This window comes from Rhineura floridana, chromosome 8 (genome assembly GCF_030035675.1).
Source record: "Rhineura floridana isolate rRhiFlo1 chromosome 8, rRhiFlo1.hap2, whole genome shotgun sequence".
NCBI lineage: Eukaryota > Metazoa > Chordata > Lepidosauria > Squamata > Rhineuridae > Rhineura > Rhineura floridana.
The window spans coordinates 118,999,190-119,015,522 of NC_084487.1; the positions used below are offsets into that span (position 1 = coordinate 118,999,190).

At 42.5% G+C, this 16,333-nt stretch overlaps 1 protein-coding gene across 3 annotated transcripts in view; it reads right to left on the reverse strand.

Annotated features, from left to right (window-relative positions):
* Window positions 1-16,333, reverse strand: part of PHYH (phytanoyl-CoA 2-hydroxylase) — a 31,013-nt gene that overhangs the window by 2,591 nt on the left and 12,089 nt on the right. For all 3 annotated transcript variants that reach the window (XM_061582269.1, XM_061582271.1, XM_061582270.1), the window contains 4 exons: window positions 11,216-11,384; window positions 9,099-9,180; window positions 7,217-7,398; window positions 626-775 (listed from right to left, as the gene is read on the reverse strand). In XM_061582269.1, the coding sequence (XP_061438253.1) occupies window positions 626-775; window positions 7,217-7,398; window positions 9,099-9,180; window positions 11,216-11,384 (583 nt within the window). The remainder of the gene's footprint in view (window positions 1-625; window positions 776-7,216; window positions 7,399-9,098; window positions 9,181-11,215; window positions 11,385-16,333) is intronic.

A 16,333-nucleotide genomic window follows, 5' to 3' on the forward strand; every position in this document is an offset into this window, starting at 1 on the left:
GATCTAAAGCTATTAAAAGCACCTCCTTAGCAAAGCAATGGAAGCATTTCTCCATTACTTTCCTAGGTGACTGTTTTTAGAGCTGCCCCCAGGAAAACAGGTGTTGGATGGCAAAGGGGCACCCTTCCATGGAGGACCCTCTTACCCCCACAAAGAAATGGATAAACAATAGGATGCCATCTCAGGTTTTGATGGTAATACCTCATTAAAGAAGAAGAATATTTCTGCAGTACTGCAGGGACAGCATGAGGGGTTGTTGCACATACCCACCAAATAAAATTTATTAGCAAGTCAGCATCCCAGCCTTCAATTTCTAAATGGCTGACACATTTTCTCATAAAATGAGAATGAAGGATTTCCACTGCACAGGAAAATTCGTTACCTTGATGAGAAGTTGCATGACTTGAAATTATAAAATGCAAAGTCCATCATTCTTTATACCGGATTTAAACTAAAAATATGTAGGTACTTAGTTTTAGTCTTCACTCTCCAAAACAAATTAAACAAGAGATTAAGAAACAGCATCAAATGTTAATTAAAAACGTGGGAGAGTCTTGACTTATGAAATGAACATTTAAAGAAACACACACAAAATTCAGGTGTTCACAGCTTGCAACTATCTTACCTTTCGAAACCCTTCAGTCCTGTTTGTTCCAGAGCCATGGATTAGCAAGGGATGGAAAAACACTGTGTCTCCTTTTTCCATAGTAAGGTGGACCCTGGGCATACTTTTATCATAATCACGCACACCATGGTACATCTTGTTTACACCACCCTGGAAAATCAAAGAATGATTTATCTTCTTTCTCCTAATATTCTTTGGAAACACACTTCAAAAACTTTTAGAACTGATTTACAAATACAAGGTCTATTTAGCTGGATTACACCAAGGTCTATATCACCTAGCATTCTGTTTTTAACAGTGGCCAGCAATGTGCCTTCAGAAGCTCACAAGCTGGATGTGTAGCCAATGGCCATCCTGCCTTGTTTCTCCATTGGAAAAAAAAGTGTCCCCCCTGAATTTTTCCAGTCTTTTTCCAGGCCTTCACATCTCTACGCCATCCACACATCTGGCAGTACAAAATGCCATGTAAAGTGAGTCCAGATTCAGCTATCACAATCTCCCCATGCTCAACTTTAAGAAACAACGTTTTCCCCAGCAAAGCAAGTGAATTTTTCATTTCAAGTGATTTCAAGCCTTCTAATATAATGTCTAGAGTATAACTCAAGCCAGAGAGCTGCAAATCCTAGTTTGTACAAAATAAAGACATTTTTCAGTAATAAACTAAATGTTGCAGTAGACATGGAGAAAGCAGACCTCATGTCAAAGTTGCTTGGGAGAAGACCATGATTAAAATTAACTTAGGTTTATGGTATAGACCAGGGGTTCCCAAACTGTGGTCCCTGGACCAGCAGTGGTCCATGAGCTTCCTTCAGTTGGTCCGTGGTGGCTCCTTGCTAAATATTCATATTGATTTCTGATTGTAAATTTATTGCTTTTATTTCTTAAATTGTATTTTATTCTATGAAATTTAAATTGTAATTCAATAAAATACAATGTAAGAAATAAAAGAAGCAATAAAATACAATTAAAATCCATACAACATCTAGCACAACTAATTACAATTGCTACAACAAGCAGAAAAATGATTAAGTGGTCCGCCAAGACCCGCAGCAATTTTCAAGTGGTCCATGGAGAAAAGAGTTTGGGAACCACTGGTATAGACATATAAGCTGATTTTCAGATATATAAAAGTAATGAATTATGTTTCATAGTCATCACCCCTGAATGTACTCAATCTATGCAGTCACTGACTGAAACTTGTTGGAAGCTGTTAGGAGCATACAGAGCAAGAAGCAGAAACAGTAGTCTGGGTTCCAAATACTTTACTTGTTCCTTGGTACACAGGTAATACACAACAGTAGCATACTCCAACATACATAACATCTCCTAGCCTTTTCCCCCACACCACACATTCTTTTCCTGCGGTTTTATGGACCTTGGGCTCGTTTAGTGATTAGTGGCTCCAGCTGCTCGATTGCTGCAACTTGAGCCTCGTTATCTCCCTGGCTCTGCTTAGAGTCGGCTTAACCCTTTCCTTCCTACTTTGTGGAGTAAACTGCTGGCTCTTTATTCTGCCAACAGTTCCCACTTTGCTTCACAAAGAATACATACATTATTTACAGAACATTTGGTTACATTGTACATTGTACGTTTATTTCACAGTAATACAGGTTCAACGTATACCTAGTTCACTTATTAGTAACCCAAACCTTTCTTCAGGGAGTGGTTTAGTGAACACGTCCACCACCATTCTGTCGGTTTTACAATATTGTAGGCGGATCAGTCCCCATTTCACACAGTCTCGCACATGTTGAAAACGAACACTAATGTGCTTCGTTTGTTTGGTATGAGCTTCCGACAGTGCGAGCTGTATGCATGCCTGGTTGTCTTTAAAGACAGTATATGGTTTGTATATAGGCAGAGACGCATCTTTGAACAGCTGTTCGAACCATTCCAGTTCAGAGCGTGCTAGAGATAGACTTATGTATTCTGCCTCCGTACTTGACACTGCAACCATGCTTTGTTTCTTGCTGTGCCAGTTCATAGGAGAACCATGATACATAATAACTACTCCCGATGTGGATTTACGGGTAGTGGGATCTGCTGCGTGGTCTGCATCTGTGTAACAGACTAGACCCTCATCTTGTTTACATGACAGGGTTAGCTGTTTTTGTATTGACCCTTTTAGGTAGCGTAGAACTCTCTTTACCCCTGTCCAGTCCTGTTGGGTTGGACATTCTACTTTCCTACTTAAGATGCTCACGGCATTGCATATATCCGGCCGTGTGGTGTTAGTGAGGTACAGAAGTTTGCCAATGATGCGTCTATATTGTTGTGTGTCTATTGGAGGACCGCTGTGTTGTTCCTTCTGGAACTCTACAGCCATGGGTGTTTTTGCAGGCTTGCATTCCGCCATGCCATGCTCGTTTAGCAGTTGTCTGATTTTGTTTTCTTGGTGTAGAGAGAAGCTGCCATCAGCATGTCTGCAGACTTCTGTCCCTAGGTACTGTGCTACCGGCCCTAAGCGCTTAATGTCTACGTGGCTTGCCAACTTGTCGCTAAACGCAGCCTCTTGTTTTTCATCACTGCATACATATAAGATGTCATCCACAAATACTAAACAATAGGTAGTTGTATTGCCTTCCCTCTTGAGGTATAGGCATGGGTCAGCTGTTCCTTTCTTGAATCCCATTTCATGTAGTACATCATTTAGCTTTGCGTTCCAACATCTGGCACTTTGTTTCAAACCATATAGGGATTTATTTAATTTACATACACGTCCTGTGTTATCGTCAAACCCTTTTGGTTGTTCCATATAAATGACTTCAGCCAATTCTCCATATAGAAAAGCTGTGTTAATATCATAGTGGAACACTAAATGCCTATTGGTGGCTGCAACTTTTAAGATCAGCCTAACCGTTTCATACCGTACCACCGGCGCGAAAACTGCATCATAGTCTTCACTATGCTGTTGTGAGAACCCTTTTGCCACTAATCGTGCTCTATACCTTTTTACCTCACCCGTACTAGCCCTTTTTATTTTATACACCCATTTGCACCCTATCACTCTTTTGTTAGGTGGGAGTGTTTCAAGTAGCCATGTGTTATTACTCATCATAGCATTTATTTCTTCTTGCATGGCTGCATGCCATTTTTCTTTTTCTATATTAGGGAAATCATTTAGTATGTCATAAGATGTGGGCTCTGCTCTATGATCGTGTGTAGTTATCATGGACACCGTGAACCTATCCGGTGGTCTTCCCAGGTTGGCTCTTTAAGATCTGCGGGGTTCTATTTCCGGATCTGCGTTCTGTGTTTCTACAGCATCTGTGATGCTGCTTTGTTCTCTACCTACAGTAGAGTCAGCTTCAGCTGTTCCCTGCTTAATTACTGCAGGTGTGCTTATTTCTCCTGCATGTAATTGTGGTTTTGCTGTGATTTTCTGTGGAGTTTCACATCCCAAATCAACCATAATACTTTCTCTATTTGTTTCCCAAGTTTTGTCATTTGCATTTACATTTCTGCTTACAATAACACATTGCTTAATTGGTACCCACACTCTGTATGCAGAGTGTTGATATCCTATCACGTTTCCTTTAATTGCCCTAGGGGCCAGTTTGCCTTTCCTTTGGGCTTTTGGGATATTAGCCCAACAAGGCGTTCCAAAAGCTCTTATGTGACTTAACTTCGGCTTACAGCCGTAGAGCTTTTCACAGGGACTGCAATTTACTGCTTTAGCAAACAATCTGTTTTGCACATAATTTGCGTAGATAAGACTTTCTCCCCAAAACACTGATGACAATGATGAGTCATATAACATTGTTCGCGACATTTCTTGAAGATATCTATTTCGGCGTTCAGCCAAACCATTTTGAGAGGGAGTAAAAGGAGCCGTTAGGGACTGTTTTATCCCTTTCTCCTTCAAAAAATTCTGTAACCCTTTTGATAGAAATTCACCTCCTTGGTCTGAGTACAGTTGTGTCACCTTATCATCAAATTTGTTTTCCACCCATTTTATAAAGTGTTTTATATGTGCTTCTGCTTCCGCTTTGTGCTTAAGCAGATACACAAAACTATACCTGGTGAACGTGTCTACTAGTACCAAATAAAATCTGGCACCACCCTTGGACTTCCGGAATGGACCGGCTAAATCCATATGGATTAACTCAAACGCTCTTGACACTTTTATATCACATGTTTTCTGTATGGGCGTTCTTGCTGATTTATGTTCTTTACAGATGTCACAGTCAACATAATTCGCACAGCTTTTGTACTTTACGTCAGCGCTGTGTTTGGGCGTCTCTTGCAAGGTTGCAAAACAAGCATGCCCTAGTCGTCTATGATACATATGTATATAGCCATCGTGAGGTGGCTTGTTAAGAATTACATTAGCTATGCATTCAGGATTTTGCCTTATCACATAGAGGGAGTTTTCTAGAGTTCCTTTGGCTGTTACTACACCCCATTTGCTGATTTCGCACACCCCTTTTGAGAACCTTACATCATATCCCATATTGTTTAACTTTATAACAGACATTATGTTGTTATATAATTGAGGCGCGTATAATACATTTGTTACTAGAGTTTGGATACTTGACATAAACAATGTACCCCGCCCTTTTACCTCTCTTTTTGTGCCGTCTGCTAACGTTACGTTTTCACATACAGGGGAGAGTGTTTGAAACAGCTTTGTTTCTTTAGCAAGGCAATGGGTTGCACCAGAATCAATAACCCATTCTGTTTCTTCTGTAACCTGTTTAGTTTCTTCTTCAGCTCTCACAACACGCACTGAGTAAAGTTCCTTTTTATGTTTCTCCTTTTTCGCTGAACACTGTTTCCGCAGATGCTTATCTGATCCACACTTGAAGCATAGTCTTACTGCATATGCTTTTGTCCTTTCGTCTCTCTGTGCTGGACTGTTTGCGACTTGCTTCTGTTCTCTCTCATGTCTTCTTTCCCATTCCTGGATTAGTTTACCTGACACATATTCCAGAGTGAGATTATTTTCATCCATAGTTTCTAATGCGCATACTAACGCATCCCAGGAGTCATCTAACGTAGAGAGAATCAAATAAACCTGTTGCTGAGGAGAATATATTACATCCCTCTCCTGCAGCTCTGCAAACAGGCTATTTATTGTTTGTAAGTGTTCATGCATGAAGTCTCCTTCCTTTAGACGCGTTTGGAACAGCTTCCTCACAAGTCTTACTTTGCTTCCTGCTGTTTTTCTTATATGCACATCTCGAAGGGCTTGCCAAACGGACTTCGCATTTTGCTGGTTTCTTACGTAGAGAAGCTGGCTGTCCTGTAGTCCCAATATCACACAGGCTTTAGCCTTTTCATCCAGACGTAGCCATTCCTCAGAGGGTGGATCCATGGGGGGGTTTCTGTCAATAACACACCAAAGACCCTCTCTGCGTAAATACATTTCCATCCAGACTTTCCAGCTGGCGTAATTGGAGTCATGGAGTTGCTCTAAGGGCAATAGTGATGGATATGCCACCATCACCGCCTCTCACCTTCAGAATACAAGCTGTGTTCTTCTTCGTTATTTTTGCTCCGTAGCCCAAGCTATTGGACTGGGCCCATAACCCGATGTTGGAAGCTGTTAGGAGCATACAGAGCAAGAAGCAGAAACAGTAGTCTGGGTTCCAAATACTTTACTTGTTCCTTGGTACACAGGTAATACACAACAGTAACATACTCCAACATACATAACATCTCCTAGCCTTTTCCCCCACACCACACATTCTTTTCCTGCGGTTTTATGGACCTTGGGCTCGTTTAGTGATTAGTGGCTCCAGCTGCTCGATTGCTGCAACTTGAGCCTCGTTATCTCCCTGGCTCTGCTTAGAGTCGGCTTAACCCTTTCCTTCCTACTTTGTGGAGTAAACTGCTGGCTCTTTATTCTGCCAACAAAACTTCTCTAAACAAAGCTTACAAGAAGGGGTCACTGACACCCCTCAGGCTTATACTCTGCGCCTCCACTCGTGTACTCTATAAGACCAGCATAAATATTACTTTTTCTATTTAAAGACTATTAAAAATAGCTGCCATAGCATAGGTTACTGCTGCCACTCCTGTTGTGGAATGTGGACCAGAATTAATAGCTTGAGACACTAACTCAATATAGCATAACTAAAAAGTCTTAACTGTAGTGGGCTTCAGCAACACATGTTCCATTGATTCAGCCTCAGTATTCTTCTACAGTTGAGGCTTTTCAGAGTTAACTCTGTGTCATGATGAACATACAAAAACTTTGGTTAGTCTTGTTAGGTTTGTGTCTTGGATGGCTGGCTCCCAGTAACAACAAAAAGTTATCTGAGCATCCCTTTAAAAGATAGTTTAGAAACTTCCAACTGGTACAGGCTGCAGCTGGCGGGGGTGGGGGGAGGTGTTCTGACAATGTTACATCAATTCCATACCAGTTGAACTGGTAGCCCATTGATTTCAGAGCTTAATTTAAAACACTGGTTTTGAGGTTGCTAAAGGTAACAGTACTGTGAAAAGTTTGATCTCTAAATGTAGCCAGAGATCAAGACTGTGAGAACAATTAAAAGATTACTCAGTTTGTAAAACTGCTATCAGCTGCCCCCCAGTCTGTTGATACTCCCTTATTCCCTCCTTACAATGCAGACATAAAAAGATTACCTCCCACTCAGGATAATCATGCTGTTTCAGAGACCCATTATGAGTTCCTGGCAGAACTACCAGGCATCCATTTCTGCGGTCAATCCTCTCCATGGCAGTCCAGGCACAAACAATGCGATCTGCAGGCCGGAATGGAAAATAATGCAAATCCTGATGCATTGGGTGGCGAGAGGACTTCCTTCCTACAAAAAATTATTTGCATTAGCTTAGCTGCAGAATTAGTTATCAAACTTAACTAAATACAAGCATAGTTGCACAACAAAATGATGCAGTGGGGCCCTGCTGTGTGTGTTTTATGTGAGCCTGTAGTTGAGGGCTTGCAAAACAAAAGTTAGTATCAAAGACTCTAACTTGTCTTACTTCATGTGCAAAATATGAACATTTAAAATTGCATCTAGTCTGTCAATGGAACATCAAGCTTCTGCATGCAACTGAGTGCTGGATTTGGCGTAGGAGCACACTGGAGGGGGCAATGTAAGTAGCCCTACCTCTGGCCTTCAGTATTAACAGTGGACTACATTGCAGAGCTGGAGTTACTCTCTTAGCGCAGCCCTACCAGAAATAGGGTTCTAACGGTGAACTACTACTGCAGGGTTGTTGTATGCTACTCTCTTAGCTCAATTTGCAAAGTGGGGATAAAAGCAATGGATTAACATGGCACCATTGTTGTAACCTACTAAACATTCTATAGGAGTCTAATATCTCTGGACAACACCATAAGGTTGTTGAAATTCACTAAGAGCCTGACTTGCAGTATTCAGTGTGAACTATACTACAGAGCTGTCATAGGTTACTCCCTTTCCAAACTGTAATATGGAAACAGGACACTGCATCTGCTTTGGCCTTTGTATTAGCAGTCATGGGTTTTTTTTTTTTTTTTAAAAACCTAAATCTTTGCTGCAACCTTTTGGAGGTTTTTTGTTTGTTTTTGTGGGCAGTGGGTAACGGACAAGCTGCATTAAATGCTTTACTTTCTCCGTATCTATGGGTAATTCTGACTTCCATCCTTCAGGACATTTCAAAATAAATTCTCAGTGTGATGCAGAAAGTGACCTATCCAGAATGAGATGGTTTTAAAATACATATACACGAATCCTCCTGTTTCAGCCCTCAATTCTATTTCTCCCCTCCCACCTAGTTGGCTTGTTTTTTCTCTCACTCAGGCAGCCAACATTCCATGCCACTGAGCTATTATGGAGCAGTTTTTGTGCCCTCCCCCAATACTTTTTAAGTGTCTGCAAACTTACGTTAATCAACTTGCTTTCCAGCCTCCAAGAAATCTGTAGCCCATTTCAGTGGAGCTCTTCCTCCTCCCCACATCCCCTACAACAGAGGGGAGGCATCACCCCTTCCACTCCTTGTTGCTATTATCTTGGCTTTGTTCACTATGTGTGCACTAGTGTTTATAGCTCACAGAGTATGCATGCATGTATACCATTGAACACAATTTGAGAAAAGAAAATGACATGACACCAACATCTCTGGCTCTGAACTTAAATGGCCAACTAGTCCTTGAAGCAAAAAGAACTGCAAACCAATAACCTAGAGCAGGAGTGGATAAGATGCCATCTAGATAAAATCAGCTGGAGGACTGTAAGGAAGGGAAAAAATCGGGGAGGGTGACAGAAAGAGAGAAATGTGTACCCCACCCACATTTGGCTCTGTCCCTGCCCACAGATTATCCCCAGAGGGAATGAGGCTCTCAACAGGAAAAAAAAGTTCTCTCTATATATCTCCATTTAGACTTGTATTACAGCAACTAACTCTCTAAGTATATAACAGGACCTTGCAACAAGCAAAGGGCAAATCCACCAATATTTTAACAAATGCTTGCATTCTTGAACAGAGTATTTTATTTATCATTTGCTCAAATATTTCTTACCAGGATCTGGAGGCTTATTTATCAACATGGTATGCATAGCCATGATGTTTGGTCCTGTGAAGCATTCGACATATTTTATTATCTAAGGTGAAGAAAGTATCTCATGAGATGCGTATTTAAACATGCTAAAAAGCATCTAAAACCACTGTATTATGCAGGCAAGACTCAAATGGATGTACCAAATCAATATAGCAATGCTGAAGAAGCAACCAGTTTTATGTACTGCTGACAGACTTCTAAATTTGTTTGCAAGGCTACTGTGATGTGTAGAAAGTGACACCATACAAGTTATAGGCACAAGCCACCAGGTATATTTATTTATTTATTAAATTTATATCCCAGCCTTCCTCCCAATAGGAGCCCAGTGCGGCATATATCTCCTTGTAAATATCTCATTGAAATGAACAAGAAGATGCCTTTATATAACTCCCATCCAGCAGTAAAGCTGTCTGGAGTCCTCTATTCCTATAGCACAGTCATTTTGAAAAAAAAGTTTAAATTGCTTTATGTTAATTTAAATTTAACATGGCAATTAACATAATGTGGTAGTTTTACTCAGAGTAGAAACAGTAAAGTCGTGTCATCTATTGACATGTCATCTATTGACATGATGAACTTAGGTTTATTAAGTTCAATGGGTTTACTCTATGTAGGACATAGTGGACCATGATCCATGGTGATCAATAAGCATTACCGTATATGCATTCTAGCTTTCACTAGACTTTGAGTGCAATCAGCAAAAATTAGGCCTTAGCTCTAAGCATTTCTCAATTCATATTAGAGTCAAATGGAACAAAACAGCAGATCATATCTACTGCGGGATTTGCTTTCTTAATTTAAAGACAGCCATATGGGTGGGGTGGGGATATTTCAATTAGGACTGCAGCACTAGAAGAGGGGAGTAATCCTTTGGCCCCACCCATGCCATTTTCTCAGTTTAACTCTCCCCCAACCTATTTGCCCTACAGGGAAAAATATACTAGTACACTTTATTTCTGGTCTATGACCGTAATAAAGTTGTTGTTGTTACTAGTACACTTTTCCCACACGGAGCAAAGAGCCTCTTGGGGGAGGGGGGGCAATTTTACTATATAGGAATACTTGGCAAGTGGGATGAAGAGGGTTTTTTTTCTTGCTGGTGGCTGCTTTCAACTTTTATAAAAAAAAAGTCATGGGAGACCCCATTCATGCATCTCTAGCATCATGCATTGTTTCACCCTCAATGTCACCTAACTTTCAATAGAGTGTACTGTATGTTCTTGACAGAACATCACTCTCATACCATGCTAACAACTTGATAAAAGAAGGTGCATATTTAGAACAGGCCTTGCCTGTGGCTAAAGAACACTGCAACAACTCTCTAGAGTAACGTACTTCAGCATTCTTAGAATAGGCTATATAGACCATATCTATATTGCTATATTAGGCTGCATTAACAGAAGTATAGTTTCCAAATCGTGTGAAGTACTAGTTCCTCTCTATTCAGCACTGGTTAGGTCTCCTTGAATACTGCATCCAGTTCTGGTCTCCGCACTTCAAGAAGGATGCAGACAAACAGGAACGGGTTCAGAGGAGGGCAACAAAGATGATTAGGGAACTGGAAACCAAGGCCTATGAGGAGAGACTGAAAGAACTGGACATGCTTAGCCTGGAGAAGAGAAGACTGAGGACAGATATGATAGCACTCTTCAAGTACATGAAAGGTTGTCACATAGAGGAGGGCCGGGATCTCTTCTCGATCATCCCAGAGTGCAGAACACGGAATAATGGGCTCAAGTTGCAGGAAGCCAAATTTCGACTGGACATCAGGAAAAACTTCCTAACTGTTAGAGCCACATGACAATGGAATCAATTACCTAGAGAGGTAGTGGGCTCTCCGACACTGGAGGCATTCAAGAGGCAGCTGGACAGCCATCTGTCAGGAATCCTCTGATTTGGATTCCTGCATTGCGCAGGGGATTGGACTCGATGGCCTTGTAGGACTCTTCCAACTCTACTATTCTATGATTCTATGATCTAAAGATCACAAGTTTCCTCAGAATTAAATTTAGTGTGAAAGCATCAATTAGGACTTAATACAAAAAAATGCAGATTATTTGTGTTCAGGTTATTTTTACCTGAGGCAATGTGCAATAACTGAAGAGCTCTTCATCTTCCTGAAAATCCTGTATTTTTGAAACTGCTTTCTGATCTGGAATAAACTCTGACTTGGCAATTAACACATCTCTCATGATCATCAGACCAGGGACCTTCACCTCCTTTCTGCAGATCTTTATGAACTCATTTCTGGAGAGGATTAAAAAAAAAGTTACATTGGCAATGTTTGCTACATTATTTAACAATTTTATTGTCCTTAAAAACTAAAACAGATACGCCTGTACTGAAAAATTATGGATAGTAACTAGAATCTAGACATCCACTTAACTCACTCCATACACTCTGAAAGAACCATTGGTTCCGCACCTGAATGGTAGTTTTGTGTTGTTGGAAAGAAACTCATCAGATTGGGTTTTGGTGCCACCTTGTGGTTGCAGGCAGGAAAGACAACTTTGAAGGAAGTAGGCAGCTCCCATAATGCACTCCTTCAGTTTGCGTCCTCACCAAGCTCGAACAGGTTAAAAGAGATATAAGAGCAATAGACAAAAGGCCTACTTTCCTATTAGTGAGTAGATACAAAGAAAAATCCTTATGTAAAAATTGTAGACTGACAGTATAATTAAGAGGGCAGCCATTACTAGGGTATAGCCTGATGAGTTTCTTTCCAGCAAAACAGAACTACCATTCAGGTATGGAACCAACGGTTCTTTCTCGTGTTGCTGGAAGAAACTCATCAGACTGGGGTTTTCTAAAGCTTTCCATGTAGGGTGGGAAATAAATAAGGCTGCCCCCTAGTCAAGAAGGCCCTGCTAGGGGACCCTCCTGCCAAAGTGCCTCTGCCAAGGCATAAGTATTAATTTTATAGTGCCTGGTAAAAGCACTTGGGGTGCCCATGTTGCCAACCTGCAAATTTCCTCCATGGAAGCATTATTTATTTATTTATTTATTTATTTAATTTGTATCCCACCCTTCCTCCCAGCAGGAGCCCAGGGCAGCAAACAAAGCACTAAAACACTTTAAAACATCACAAAAACAGATCTTAAAATACATTAAAACAAAACAGCATTAAAAACATTTTAAAAAACAACAAGCATTAGCTGAGAGAGCTGCCAAGGTGGCCGCAGCTCTTGCAGAGCGGGCTGTGATTCTATGAGGGGTGGAAGTAGGCGAGAGCTATGCACACTCTAATCCATCTGGAGAGAGTGGAAGAGGTTACTCTCCGTCCCAGTGAGGCTGGGTGGAAGGAAACAAAAAGTGTGTCAGTTAGCCTAACGTCCTTAGTTCTGGCAATATAGACCTTCAATGCCCATCTGACATCTAAATAATGCCAAGCACATTTTAAGGAATGGGATAGAACCAGGCAAAAAGTTGGCATAATTAGCTCTTGCTGTCTGTGAAATTTTGTCAACACTTTAGGAATAAAGGAAGGATCTGTTCAGAGAATGACCCTATCTTTATGAAAAATGCAAAGGTGTTTGGCCACCGAAAGGGCATTCAGTTCAGAAACTCTGAGAGCAGATGTTGTGACCTCGAGGAAAATGACTTTCAAAGACAGCATCCTTAGTGGGATTGTGGATAAGGGCTCAAAAGTGCCTTGTGCAAATCCCAGGAGGGAAATCTATACACAGTAGGTGGATACTTTCAGGTTGCCCCCTGTAGAAAATGTTTCAGGAGAGGATGGGCGGCTAGAGGTGCAGACACGTGTCTGAAATAAATGAAGAAATTGCTGCAGCTTGTCTCTTCAAGGTGTTAGGTCTAAGGCCCATCTTAAGGCCATCCTGGCCAGAATATGACAAATTGTTGCCTTATCAGCAGACAGTTAATGGAGCAGCACCATGAGTCAAATGCTTTCCATGTTGAGGCATAAATGCGAACAGTAGATGGGCATCTGGAGGCCAAGATGGTTTCAATGACCTCAGAGTTAAGACCAAACCTCAGACATTTCTGTTCAATACCCAGGCTGTCAGCTGGAGCCAGGCTGGGTCTGGGTGAAGTACAGGGCCCTGGGAGATTATGTCCAAAAGATGTGGACGGTGCCATGGGGGAGAGATTGCCAGAGTCAGAATCTCCAACAGCTAGGGGCGTTAAGGTCAGAAAGGGGCTATCAAGATCACTCAAGCTCTTTCCTCCCTGATTTTTTGTAGGGCCTGCGATAGGATGGGCATTGGAGGGAAAGCACAAAGCAGTCCCCTGGGCGAAGATGCGGTAGGAGCATTCAGACCTTTCACCCTGGGGGAGTTGAATCTCGAGAAGAACCTCTTGAGCTGATGGTTGTCTTCTGACACAAAGAAGTCTACCAGGGGCTTCCCAAAGTGATGCTGAAGGTGAAGGAAGATCTTCAGATGAAGCATCCACTCCCCTGGTTTCACTGGTTGCCAACTCAACCAATCAGCCTGAACACTGGATGTCCCACTGATGTGTTCAGCAGACAGGGATTGAAGGTGAACCTCCACCCAATTCTGAAGCAGGGAGGCCTCTGCCTGCAGTTCTGCAGATCTCGTCCCCCCTTCCCGGTTGATCTTTGCTTTTACAGTAGTGTTGTCAGTTCTTAAGAGGACACGGGATAGGCTGAGATGAAGAATGAAGAACTGCAGGGCGAAGTGTGCTGTCTTTAACTCTAACAAATTGATTTTCTTCATTTGTTCTACTGGAGACCAACAACCCTCAACCATGCGGTGCAGGCAGTGGGCTCCCCATCCACTGAGGCTGGTGTCTGAAGTTACTGGTGTCTGTGATGGTTCCATGAAGGAATGACCCTTCTGATGGTTCTGATCCTGGGTCTACCAGGTCATGGCTGCCCTCACTGCAGGAGTGAGTCAGAGCTGAATGTGCTGACTGAGGGCGATGGCACATTGAAACGGGAGAAGGAACCACTGAAGAGACCTTGCATGATGTTTGGCCCATGGAGTAACTTGAGATGCTGATACTAGTAGATGTAAGACCCTTGCTAAAAACATTAGGTCTGCTATTTTGGACATCAACTTGAGGGCTGCTATCTTGATGGACTGTGCCCTGTCCGGTAAAAGAGAAATTGACCCATTGACTGTGTTGAGAAAAGCTCCTAGATGAATCAGGTGTTGCATAGGATTCAGGTGACTTTCCTGGAGATGCACCAGGAAGCCATGAGACTGGAGTTCGATTAAGGTGATTCTGATATCTTGAAGTGCCCGTGACTTTGTTGGTGAGCAAATGAGCAGATGATCTAAGTAGGGATAGATATGGATGCCTGCAGGCGAAGATGAGCTACCAGGGCAACCATAACCTTTGTGAATACCCTCGGCACTAAAGCTAGGCCAAAGGGTAGAGCTCAAGATTGGAAATGTTGGTGATTGTAAGCAAAACGAAAAGATTTTCGATGACTGGGGTGGATGGGAATGTGCAGATAGGCTTCCTTGAGGTCTATTGATGACAAGAAGTCTCAAGGATGGAGAACCTCCTTGACTGACACCAGTGTTTCCATTCTAAACTTCCTATGCACCACCCACTGATTTAGAAATATGAGGTCCAGAACAGCCCACCAGGAATTTTGTTCCCTCTTTGGCACCACAAAGAATATGGAGTAGATGCTGAAGAAGAATTCTCCTGGAGGTAAAGGTTCCATGGCCGCCATGGACAGTAGGTGTTGAATAACATTATGTACAATCTCCTGTTTCCCTGAAGAGTTGGAAACTGGTAAGGGAAGGAATCGGGGTGGTGGCTGGGACCAGAATGCAATTTTGTATCAGAGAATTAAGCTGAGGACCCATTGATCTGTTGTTGAGGCCTGCCAGCTGTGTAAACATTGTTGAAGGCAGCCTCCAACCAGGGTCTGGATGGTGTCATTGTGGATGTTGAGCCTGTCCCCCTTTGTTGGAGGGTGGGAACTTGGCTCCTTGCTGGAATCTGGAAGAATATCTGGGCTTGCTCCAGTGGCCCCAGCTGGGTCCGAGTCCTTGTACCTCTGGTGTGGGCAAGAGCTCAGAAAGGACTGACTAGAGGGATAAGGGGAGAAGGGATGAGAGAAGTGCCTGTCGTCTCTCCGAAAGAAGACCAGTACCTTCCTCTTGTCTTTGGATTCAACAAGGACATCCTTCAAGGCATCTTCTCCAAATAATTTCTCCAAATAATTTTCTCTGAGTAATTTGCCACCCTGGGCTCCTGCTGGGAGGAAGGGCGGGATATAATAAAATAATAATAAAAAATTCTCCAAGAATAAGGAGCCATAGACAGGTTGCCCCAGGAGGTAGCATCCACCTCCCAATGTTTCAGTCAAAGGGTCCTTCTGACCACCACATCTGCCACCAGAGACCGAGCTGCAAAATGAGTTGCATCTAGCGTAGCATCTGCCACACATGCTGCCACCCTGGAAATCTTCAGGAGAGACTTGCAAACTCAATCTAAGTCCTGGTTGGGGTTATTGATCAGGTCATCCAACAAAACAAAGGCCACACAGGTGAGACTGAAGCAGAACAAGAAGTCTGAATTGCCAAAGCTGCAGCTTCATGTGCCCTGCATAGGGCAAAGTCCAGACACCTCTCATTGGAATCCCTGAGCTGAGAATCTCCATCTGTGGGGAGGAGGTTCTTGGCCACAAGAACAGAGATGGATACTCAATGGCTGGAATTGTCAGTAGTTCTGTAAATTCTGGGTCTAGATTGTAAAACTTATTAGCAAGAGACACAGACTTTTTAAAATTGCAGTGGCATATCCCATTCTGCCTTAGTGATAGTTTTAAATGGTCCAGGGACAGGAATAGACGTAAGTGAGGATTTAGGCTCAGGTAGTACAATTGCCCCCTTAGACTGAGCTGGAGGTTGCTCAGTGGCCAAGAGTTGCTAAAGCCCTGGATAAAATATTGGGCAAGACTTTTGAAAGAGGTGATGAGAGTATTGCTCCTCTGTCAGGGAGCCTTCGCTCCACTCTCCTTCCAACTCAGGAGTAAGGAATGGGTCTAATGGATCTAACTCACCATCTGGGATATTGTGCTGATAAAAGGGAGCAGGTTCTCCAGCACTGTCAATATGGAGAGTAAATGGATCAGGGGAGATTGTAGTAACAGACCTTCCCGTGGGGGGCAACTTGTCTGTGATAAGAACCTCTTGGATGAGACAGGGCTTGCATAGCAGATCTGTCCCTGGGGGTGGATAAGACAGCTTGGT